The sequence below is a fragment of the Rhea americana genome, unplaced genomic scaffold, assembly GCF_003343005.1.
Source record: "Rhea americana isolate MKP2758 unplaced genomic scaffold, rheAme1 scaffold_28, whole genome shotgun sequence".
NCBI lineage: Eukaryota > Metazoa > Chordata > Aves > Rheiformes > Rheidae > Rhea > Rhea americana.
This window is the reverse complement of record NW_028186401.1, coordinates 4,583,051-4,595,269: the sequence shown is the minus strand read 5'-3', so window position 1 is coordinate 4,595,269 and position 12,219 is coordinate 4,583,051. Positions and strand designations below refer to the sequence as shown.

The 12,219-nt window shown below is 41.4% G+C and overlaps 1 protein-coding gene across 13 annotated transcripts in view; it reads right to left on the bottom strand.

The window, feature by feature from the left end:
• The window catches only part of AKAP13 (A-kinase anchoring protein 13), a 230,946-nt gene that overhangs the window by 153,343 nt on the left and 65,384 nt on the right, over positions 1-12,219 (bottom strand). For all 13 annotated transcript variants that reach the window (XM_085308646.1, XM_085308652.1, XM_085308651.1 and 10 more), the window contains one exon: positions 11,526-11,570. In XM_085308646.1, coding sequence (XP_085164772.1) covers positions 11,526-11,558 — 33 coding nt within the window. In that variant the 5' untranslated portion in view covers positions 11,559-11,570. The remainder of the gene's footprint in view (positions 1-11,525; positions 11,571-12,219) is intronic.

The following is a 12,219-nucleotide window of genomic DNA, read 5'->3' as shown; positions in this document are numbered from 1 at the left end:
GATGCGAGCAGCTCTAGAAATCCCTCCTCACGTGGCGATATCCCCCTTGATAAAGGCAATGACCCGGGTCAGGAGCGTAAGGAAAGATGGATGTCATTCTGCCGCGGTGTTGCAATCTCCTGCAGATAAGACCTCTGGGGAAAGACTCCAGAAATAAACAGAAGGGCAAACTGCCAAGTTTGGGGTAGGGTTGGGTCCTTTTTCATTGTGAATGACTTCAAACTCCTTGATCTTAAAGGAGCATGAGGCAGAGATTTTTTTTTTTTTTTTTTTTTTAAGAAAACAAATCACACAGGAAGACAACTCCCACATTTTTTTTGTTTTGTTTTTAAATCACAATCGTTAAACCTATCTTTGCTTTCCTTTTAAATTAATGGCAATGCTGGTTTTTTCCACCAGTCAAAGGCTTCTGGTTAGTGGCATGGGGACTGAGACCCTCTTCGATAAGAAAGGCGTATTTTGCAAAATAGTCTCTTGTCTTTAGGAAAATACAAAGAAGGACCATAACTTCTCGCCCTGAGGCCAAAGGAAGGCGGAATGATGGTAAATGTTTTAGTGCCAGCCCACCTAGCAACCAGAGRTGATATATTCCATATTTTGATAACACTGCATTGAGCCAGCCAACCTCCTATTTCAGTGTTAACYACACAGTCATGACTGAAACACAGACTTACATATGCAAAATAACTCTCTCTTCCTCCTCTCCACTGCTTTCTCCCCCCAAAGGTGAAAGAGAACTGGTCCAAAAATAAATTTAGCTTAGCGCTCTGAGGGATAAATGATTGACACAAGGGCAAAATATGGATGCAAAGTCAAAAGACCACATAGTTAAGACTCTGGGTAAAAGGAATATGTGGGAAACCATGCAGATCTATGATAAATATAGCACTGATAAATAGCCAGCTCTCCATTACCAGTGCCAAGGGGATAGAGGCAGCTAGATAGTCAGATAGAAGAAGTACAGATATTATGGGCACTGTTGCTTCCAGGACTAAGCCGGCTCCCACAGATGTATCCCGAGAGCTTCCTGTGCTGAAAATGCAGCTGTGGACAAACTCAACTCAACTGTCTGCGGGGCTGGCTTAGTTACAGCCCATATATTAGGGCAGTCTCACTGATCTACTGCATATCCAGCCAATTCAGGTGTCTAAATCTGCAGAAGGGCTTATTTGCAAAGGGAGCAATGGTTTAAGGAGATCAAGGAGAGGACTGCACACTGTAAACCAGTGTGAGCACATCTCAGTCCCCAACTCAATCAGCCCAGAAATGAATCTTTATTGCATGTCAAGAGACTGYTGTATGTATTACATACATATTAATGCATGAAGGAGATCTCTAGAGACTGGCAACAGAAAATCCATCAAATTAAAAGGGTCTCATTAGTGCTAGAAAAGACATAATTTATCTTTATGGGTACGCTGGTGCACAGAGACAGGCAAGCAACTAGAATGTGCTCTCAACAGCCAACCTAGCTGCATTAAACAGCCAAGGCCATTTCTAATGATATTTTAATATGTAGGAAGACATGATAGAATTAATAATAAAATGACAAAAATTAAATAGAAAAATAGAAAAGATGAGAGAAGTAAATATCTTTCAAATACATTTGTGTTATACACAAGCATGTTGGAAAGAATTACTAGGATAAGAAAAATAACTGGGAATGTGATTTTATTGTTTAGGAGAAATTGGCAGTATATTGAAGAAAACACTGATTTATTTTTTCCTTTATTTGAGCAATTTATTATTAGTCAGGCTGTTCATTTAAAGCATTGCACRTTTGCTGTGCTCAGTCACAATGTCCTGTCCGAATAAGTAACTACCTACAGTAATCCCAAATCCATATATCAGGCACCATATAGCTCAGGTACAGAAAAGAGGAGAAAGGACRGGGAAACGCAAGGACTAATGCACTCATTCTGATGCCTGAACTATGCAAGTCTCCAGGTAATGCCCTCACACCAACACGAAGAGGAAACGGAGAATTTCTCAATAGCAGAATACCCTCTTGGCACCACCCAACAGCTCCCCGAATACTGATCTCACTATTAGCGTTTTCTCAGAAATTATGGAAATTGCTACACTTGTATCTTATAGAATGCACCCAAACTGACAGAAATGCCTTGCTCTGGCCCTTCTGTTCTTTACCACATTTTTAAAGAGCTGAACCATACAATTTTATTACTAGCTGCTTGAGTGATTGACGGCACTTCCTGCTAATTACTCATATAGCAACAACAACAAAAATCCTAATGTTTGGGAGAAATAGCAGGCAGTCTTAATGGGCTCAGTGACTAAGCAGCAGAAATTCAACTATTCTTTCGGCATCAGAGAGTTTAAGAGAAGAGAGTCACAATYCCTGGAAGATAAAGTACATATGATGACACATTATTTGACACTGGTACATTTTCTAAAGCAGTCTTGATGGGTCTTAAAAAAAGACAAAAAGTCAGATTTGAACAGTAGATTTGGAAGGTATAAGACAGCAGAAGGATTGCATTTTCCTCATACTTGAGTCTTGTCTACAGTACAGCAAAACCCTAGAAGGGACACAGCTCCAACAGCTGTGTGTTTCAGAGTGCCGATTTCCCTGCCAGCTGCAAAATATCGTTCCTTACTCTTTAAATATTTCACAGCTATGGTACTCAGAGCTACTGTAATAATTGGGGCAATTTTTAAAGTGATGTTCTTTCTTTGTCATTGGAGAATGCAAACTGTTTTTAACTATATCCCACTGGAAGGAAGTACTCCCCTGCCCCCAACCACAACTACTATATAGATAAAACTTTTGCAATGCTTAAGAAATCACTCTGAAATAAAGTTAAAAATGCAGGCAGATCTGCAGAAAGCAGCGTGAAATATCTGTCCTGTAACAAAACTGCCACTTGATGGCAGTACACTGCATTGATCTGAGCCCAGAACAATTAAAAACACTTTATTTCATTTTCCACTTGCGCACAATATGGGATTACTTCATTGAACATTGGAAGAGYGTTTGCAAATTGCTTGCAGCATAATCTTCAGAATTAAACATGAAGCACTGCAGGTAGAGTGCAGGAGACRACGAGGAGCAGGCTTTTCAGAGGTGATTTGAGAGAATATTTGAAAACATCATGCCATCATCGAATCAACCTYTTCGGTAACACTAATCGCCCATTAGCTTTGCTGTGAAAACTGGCTTTAGTCTAACACCTCCCAAAGTGAGTACCAGCATTTTGGAAAGATGGGAAATTTATTCTGTCATTCTGAAGGTAATGTGAACAATATTAATATTTAAAWACTCTATCCAAATACCGTCCACAAAAGAAAAGCCGTTGAAGAGCATTTTCACTCTCTGAAACACCAAGTCCTGGTTTCTGCTGATCACCCCTGCCGCGAGGAGGGGCAGCAGCCCTGGCAGCCAACACAAGGGCAGAAAGGCAACCTCTTCCTTTCCAGATGCTAATCAGCTCATCAGCTATTGCAGGAAACAGAAAGAATCCTAAATTCATGGCCTAAGAGATATATATAATTTCATTCCCTTTTAATAAAGCAATTACTGCAGCAATCTAAGGATTTCTTTTGCATGTTTTCAGTGAGGCGAATTAGTTGAACTAATCTAATGGCTAGGCCAAAAGAGGGGGTCAGTCTCTCCTCTGCTTCCCCTCACAGGTCCCATGTACCAGCTCTGGCATCTTTCTTCAGGAAGACATATAACTTTAAGATCATGTCTAGTGCTGCAAAGTAATAGTAACTTAAGGGCAGAATTTCAGACAGTAAGTGCTCCACACGTTCTGCTTAAAATAATCTATTCACTATTTACTGTCCACTGTCCCACTCGTACATGCAAAACGAGCCCAATTTATACCACTAACAGAAGAAAAGAACGAATAGAAAATTATGGGAGGGCTTGGGAACCAAGTCACCTCTTGGCATCCAAATCACCCAGCATTTTCACTTTGCGATAGCAGGGAAGAAGAGTTAAAAAGGGGCGCTCTCAGCTGCAATCTAACCAACAGCTGATCTTGAAGGAATGTCAGGCCGATGGCCAGGCAGCCTCCTCCGGCTTCTCCAGCCAAAGCTGCCTGCGGYACGTGAACTACTGCTGCGCTATACAAGCGACCGTTTACAGAAAGTTCTCTACTACCGTTGTTCAGGTCTCATGAGCTAGGGAACGCCCAGTTTAAGCGTAGTGAGTCAACCGAATAGCCTCGTGGATACCAATCTGTGCAACACGAAGCCTTCGCTGAGGTAGGGAACCGAGCAGGGAATGTGCACAGAGCCTGGCAGCAGCTGCCAGATGCCCACAGCAGCAGAAGAGGTGACTTTTTGCATGAGGTAGACTAAAATTTGGGAAGTGGAGAATGAAAAGAATCTGGAGCACACGAGGCTGAGCACAGCGTAGTGAGGACGCTACCACGCCTGGGRAACAGAAACAAACCCAGGAAAGCTGCAAGGCATTCCTCTCAAACGTCAGGATCTACCTGGGCACTCCAACCGACTTTCTGGCAACCAATAGAGAATCAGGTTCTTCCATAAGTAACACAAGCAAATATTTCATTTGTAAAATGTGCTTAGAGGCTTTCCATTCATTTAGACTTTGAAGGTGAGGCAGAAAACTGCTTCGTCATTAGGCAGAAATCAAGAAGCCAACAAATAAAAAACGAGACTTATCAGTTCCTCTTACCGCAGAACTGAACCAAACATCAAGGCTTATTTTCCTCTTGCCTAAGGATCTCAAGAGAAGGAAAGATGGGACTACTGTATAGTGATTTTCATGAGAAATTCCCACATCAAAAGCGTGCTTGATATATTCTACTTTTTCTGCTGGATTGACTTCAGATATTCAGAAGTCCCTGTGGCTTTTGTCACCATAGATACCACTAAGAAAACAAATTCAGTGTTAGTAGAAAAGTAACTAAATCACAGCTGCCAATCTTATGAGAATATTTTACTGCTATGTATTGGGATTTTAAAGGTATTTCATTTTGTCCTCTTGTTCCTTCAGTAGGTATTTTGGAAGGCTGTTGATTATGTAGCCCATAATACTCTACAAGTCACACCCAAGACTTTGTTCAAAAGTTTGCTATACCCCAGGCTGTGCTTGTACATGAGAATGTGGAGAACCACAGTACTTGGGACAGACACTACTGCCACAAGCTTCAAGCTCTCTCTCTCTTTTTTTTTTTTTTTTTTTTTTTTAATCCTTTCATATTTATACAAAAGAGGGGTTTTCTAAAAATCTAACATTAAGAGTTATCACAACAGTTTTTCCTCAGGAATACACATACACAGTACACTTGAATAATATGTCATCCTGTATGATATACAGGAAGGGAAGAAAAATATTCCTATCATGAGTACTTTCTTCTTCTTCCCATTTTTGATTAAAGCAGGGCACACAGGGAAATCTAGAGGAGTAGTTTATTAACAGAAGAGAAGACCTATTGTACCCAAACCCCAGTTTATATTAAGAGAGGGTCAATGCATTCTTTCTGAAGCTTTTGAAGTTCATACTTCATTAAGTTGCATGGCATTTTGGCATGGAAATGGGAGCTCTCATCTCTATCAAAACTCTCCCCGGCAACTTTGCAGCTTACACAGCTCTTAAGTGGCAACTTATACAGGAGACTAAAATCCACAGACCTGATTAAAGACAAAGGCAATGGGAGCATTTTTATCAATTAAGTGTTCACTCTGTCACGCAATCACTAGTTATGACACATTTGGTTTATCACTCCGAGTAACGCAGGCACACCTTAGACAAACCAAGCCGAGGAGGAGTGCTGTGCCTTAGAACAAGTTTGTTCCTTTTAATCAAAACACTAACAGAGAAAGTTTCCAGTGATGCATCATCCTTCTCCAGCTGCTAATCTTTTCCATTTCACACCTACTGATCATTATCATGCTGAAAAAATACTGCCATCTAACAGCCAGCTGATCCAAGATTTTTCTATTGTAGTCCTGGCAGTAATCAGGAAAAGATGACACTTAATTTGTCTCAACTCATCCATTGAATTGCACCTGTGTACTGTTCCAACACATTTATACCCACTGCTGCTCTCGGGTTATTATTTTAAAAACCAGCATTGATTTCAGACTGGCAGAAGATGCGAGTGGGTTAGAAGCGTGACCAATAACGTTACAAAAATCCTATAGATAGCACCCAGTGAGGCTGAAATCAGAAGCCACACAGGTTATTTTTGAAGAAAGATCATCAGGACATTCTATGTAACTGAAGACTTGACCTTGATCATTTACTCAAGAGCACTTCATGTTTATTGAAGTTTGGTTAGAAATATGGACACAGCTTGTGATCCTTGATCCCTTTGTAATTAAATCTCTTGCCAGATACCGTGTTGGACTCTCAATTAATGGTAACATTTATAAAAAAGGTCAAAACTTTACCTTTACGAAGCTCTTTCCCACTTTATTTCTCTCGCAAAGATACTACCAACAGTTGTGCTTAAGCTAAATGATTGATTTAGACTATTTCATTTATAAACAGAGAACTTCATTAATGCAGCACAATAATAAAAAACATACTTAAAATAAACCTCAGTATTTAGAGCAATGTTAATACTCTATCATCATTTGTTTTCTACTAGCATGCTCATTGATGATCTGAGTATTTCAATACAACACAGGCAACAGCTAAAAAGTATCTCTTGATACTCCAGTTGAAATTTTGACTTTTGTTGCTACAGATGTACAACCTTTATAAAAGGATGAAGATCAGAGATTATTGCAAGTATTTAACAAAAGACAAACAAAACTTAAGCTCCTTATTTCCTGCTTCCCATTAAAAAAAATACTTCTACAATTTTCCAGTTCCACTCCAAACCCTGCCAGTAAACAGAACAATTTAGCCCCTTAAGTTTTGACTCTCTGGAATTCCTTAACACACAAAATCCCAGACAGATCAGGAATCATATCTGAAACTTTGTCCTTAAAGCACCACACTAGGCTCACCAGGGATGCAAATCAACAGGACAGTATTGAAATGCAAAAAAGATGTAGGAAAAGCCAGTTTCAGATTTCATAGAATCAGTAAGGTTGGAAGGGACCTCTGGAGATCATCTAGTCCAACCTCCCACTCAGCAGGGTCACCTAGAGCATGTTAGACAGGGTTGCATCCAGGCAGGCCTTGAATATCTCCAGAGAAGGAGACTCCACAACCTCTCTGGGCAACCTGTGCCAGGGCTCCGTCACTCTCACAGGGAAGAAATTCCCCCTCACCTTCAGGCGGAACTTCCTGTGCTTCAATTTCTGTGTCCTGTCACATGGGGCAACTGAAAAGAGTTTGTCCCCATCCCCTTGACACCCTCCCTTCAGGTACTTATACACATTGATAAGATCCCCCCTCAGTCTTCTCTTCCCCAGGCTGAAGAGGCCCAGCTCTTGCAGCCGTTCCTCATGGGGCAGATGCTCCAGCCCTCTGATCATCCTCGTAGCCCTATGCTGGACTCTCTCCAGTAGCTCCATGTCTCTCTTGTACTGGGGAGCCCAGAACTGGACACAGTACTCGAGATGAGGCCTCACCAGGGCTGAGTAGAGGGGCAGGATCACCTCCCTCAACCTGCTGGCAACACTCTTCCTAATGCACCCCAGGAGACCATTGGCCTTCCTGGCCACAAGGGCACATTGCTGGCTCATGGTCAACCTGTCATCCACCAGCACTCCCAGGTCCTTCTCTGCAGAGCTGCTCTCCAGCAGGTCAGCCCCCAGCTTGTACTGGTGCCTAGGGTTATTTCTCCCTAGGTGCAGGACTCTGCACTTGCCCTTGTTGGACCTCATGAGGTTCATCTTCACCCACCTCTCCAGCCTGTCCAGGTCTCTCTGAATGGTAGCACAGCCCTCAAGTGTGTCAGCCACTCCTCCCAGCTTGGTATCATCAGCAAACTTGCTGAGGAGGCACTCTGTCCCCTCATCCAGGTCATTGATGAAAAAGCTGAACAGGATGGGACCCAGTACCGAGCCCTGGGGGACACCACTAGCCACAGTATTTAATCCAGTATCTGTGCAACAATACAGATGTTTCTGACTGTGGTCTGTGGTAGGCAACTGAAGGACTGTCCAGCCACACAGACTTCCTTTTCACACATCCTGCAGTAAAATGCACCTGGAGAAATTAACGCATGCTAAAGACTTTTACAGACCCCCTCTTCCACAGAAGCAACATCCATAGTTGTGCCAGAGACACTATGTAAAATACGATCCATATAGTAACATGCTGGAAAGAAAACAACCCATGAGAGCAGTAGCATCAAGAAATCAGGGATACCAAGGCCAGCCAAATAACACAGTTACTTTTTGTAACCTTGGCCCATGCTATTGAACAAGTCAGGAGAGGGAGTTTGTTTTCTCTTAAAACTCTTCCTGGGCCATGCAGATTACAGCTCTCAAGACCATCTCTACATTAAAACCAAATTTGTATTATAAAGTTGAGGACCACTCCTTTAACAGGGAGAAATCGAACCTTCATCCCCTGCTTATGTGACCAACAGCAGACCTTGCCAGCAACTTTCCCACTCCACCACCCTGCTTCTTACAACCTCTGCTGGCAGCAGAATAGCAGCTGAGATTAATACATCACCAAGATATTTCAGGAATGAGGAAGTGGATTTCAGCATCTTTATTTCAAATTTGCACCGTAGTTTTGGGCCACATACCCTGCACGGTAACACTGTCTTCTACAATAGCAATTAAGTGCCAACAGTCATGCAAACCTGATAGCTGTTTGACCTGCAGCCTGTTTAAACATTGGCATTAATTGTACAGTGAACTTCCGCTGAGCTATATCGAGGACCACTTCACTGCCCTATCTCTGCTGGCGTCAACTGCGAGGCCTCATGACCGCACCATGGCGCGTGCTAGGAGCGGGGCCAAGCCGAGAGCCCATTTAGCCACATTAAACACAGGAAACATGAAGATCTGGGTAAGAGATACAATTCTCATGGGGGAACTCACCAAACAAGACAGGGGCCGGCTGCTTGTAGAGGAAAGGCTAAGCTCGTGTCCTGGCCCAAACCTGCAGCTTATGGTGCTTAGCAATAGCTCCTGGCAACCTCACTGACCAGAGAACAAGCAGAGACCACTTAAACAGGATAGGCTAATTACAAAAACACAACAGCTATTATTACTACAAGAAGTGCTTTCCAACTTCTCTCTTTTGATCTTTACGTTGACTCTCGCAGAAGGCTGGCAATCTCCTCATTACAGRCTCTGACCTCCTACTGACCACACGCTTAGCAGGGGCACAACAGCCAATTTTTACAGAAGGGGCAAATAAAAGTGCAAACCATTTAAGGAAGTAGAAGGAGAGACTCAGGAGGCRGCCATCTCTCTATTTAAGCACACTGACTGGAAGAATACAGTAATTCCTATCCCCGTACTTGACGTAAGTGGAAGTACCATCTTTACGATCACCCGCAAAACTTTGGTCCCGCATGCACAGGACACCTCAAGTTCCCAGAACACTTGTTGGAATTGCAAGGTTATTCATCTGGGCAATCTGGTAACTATCAAATGAGACAAACTGCATTCAAGCTCTGTAATTGGCTTCCAGRAACTGGAATTAGAGACATCACATTTTGCTTAGCAATGTTGCTGATAAAAACAAATATCAATGAAGCAACATTTTTGCAAGACAGATTCTTGCATTATTTTTGCTCACTTTGCCAAAGCTTGCATTCTACAAAGAGCTTTCAGCATGAAACTCATGCAGGATTTTAAAAAAAAAMCACCCACTAAGTGCACCTCATTTTGCTTTTGAGCTATTGGTTTAAAAGAGGAACAAAGCATAAAAGATGAACTGCAAAGGCCTTAAGTCTGTATGAGGATAAAACATGAGGGAAGCAGTTATCCTGAAAGTAGTCAAATGTAGAGATATCCCCTAAGATATCTTTATTTTCTGGCATAATTCCTTATTAATCTGTTTTTTTTGAAAGAGATCCGATTTACTCATACACCTGACCAGGGGAAGAGGAGGAAAAGATACAAGGGAGTCACTAAAGTAGCAATAACGTCATCATGAACTAATTTTCATTGCAAAGAAATAATACACTGAGAACTGCACAATTGTGATTTTCCAGTGGGCTAAATTTGACCTCAGTGTAGTCCTTCTAACCATCACGTAGAGGAGAGGACTTTTAGATAKATATTACTCTACAGTATTATGTATTAAATGCAAAAACATTCAGAATGGTGGGAAAATAAACTAAGCGAGAAGACTGGGAAAACAAAGACTCCGGATTTGGGATGCCATACTCTGCTCTAGAGACACCAGAATGATTCTATCTTGCTTCTGCCATCCGTGTGTTTCTAATCTAGCATCAACATCGTAAATTTGTACGTAAACTACATTCTCTTTTAATGAGTCCTAACTTTAAATCTGAGTTTCTTTAAAGTCAATGTGTTTTCAATATGCTTGTAATTTAAAATTTCAGGCTAAAATCAGTTTCACAGTAATACAAAATATGGCAAGAAAAGTCATTTTCCCCAAGATAGGTTACATACCATAGCRTTAACCTTGCTTTAAGAAAAATGCTTCATACAGTAAGCACAGCATAAACTGTAATATAATGTAGCACAAGCTTCAAACTGTTCATAAAAAACAATTAAAATTTGAAAGCTTCCATGAATTAAATGTCAAAATAACCTATTATTTACAATARGCCACACTTTCCAAGATACAGCTCTATCACCAGGCCAGCTAGAGCTGTATTTGCGTGCAATCTTTTCTCCAAATTTTCCATCCTCGCACTCAGCTCTATCACAGCGTTAGCAAGATCTGTGGATCTGTGGGCCCACGAGCGTAGGATGGCTCCATCAGCTAATCCCRCTCTGAGCCTGCCCAGGCAATATGGAAAGCAAATGGTTGCAAACCTGGGTGGCAGCTTTGGCACAAATTTAACACGTGTGAACACTCCCCCAACACACAAATTCAGGCCTTATTTGACAGTTCCCACATTCTGCAATAAAGCTCCTATTCAAGCGAGAGAGGAAGCTTGCTCCTTATTAATTTAGCCATCCAAGTTACGAGCTTCCACAAGACTGACGTCAACCATACCCTACTGCACAAGTCATAGCACACACTAGTTGTTTGCTATTTCTACTTGTTCCCTGCCACATTTAAAACTCTGACCAGAAAAATATTATCACAGCGGGTGAGTACTGCACACTAGGACGTCCTATTTTCCACACAAGCAGTTCCTGCTTAAGGCTCTCAACACGCCAAGTTGCAAGAACACAGTCATTCGCTCAAGTACTCTTTATGGAGGGGGAAAAATAAAGGGCCATTCCTGCACTAYGATGATTATATGTTGGCATTGCAGCATGTCACAAAACTTCTTTAAAACCATCTTTTTGAAAGATAATGATGCTCTGTAACTAACTGGAGGCATTTACAGTACAAGTGAAGGAATACAAAAAATGTATACGGAGAGCAAAGAGAAAAAGAGCAGAATCCCTGAAAATGGGGATGGGAAGCATTTTATGTGAATGGTAGGACAGAAGATGACAGTGTGTTTAAACTTTTTACTCACGTATAATGGAGCTTGCTGTGGATTAAGTTTCATGACCCCAGAACACTGAAACAAAAAAGAAAAGACATATTTAAGACATTTTTTCATAAAATTCAAAAAGTACTTCTTTGTAAGCTGCAGAATGTTGAACTTCCAAAACCATATTAGCACCCTAACATTCATTTTTTAATGGTCACTTCTACACAACAATTTTGTATTTTATCTCCTTTGGATCAACAAAGAATTGTCCCAATTTTTTTTTTTTTTTTTTTTAGGCTCATGTTACACAAAGACAACTTTGTAAAATGATCGGTACAGCAAAGCGCTCCTCAGTCTGAACAGCTTGAAAGGTTGGCACAGAGGATATTCTAAATAAAACTCCTCCTTTTCCTATTCATCTCGGTTCATCTTCCCTCCTAGCATGCTTGCTCCATATCTTTTTATGGCAATTACCAAACCTTAACTGCTATCTGTCTGCTCATTCCCCCATCCCGACAGCTGTGTTTGAACAGGGCCCATTAAGGAAAAATGGACAAACAAAAAATGTTTGCAAAGATTTTTAGGTCTCTCAGCTGCTATAGATGATGATCTTCACGGGAATCTCACTAGAATTACTGTCCTGCCACTCTTTGTCAATCCTGTCCTTCCCTAAGCCCAGGCAATATGGAAAGCAAATGGTTGCAAATCTGAGCTTTTTTTTTTTTTTTTTTTTTTT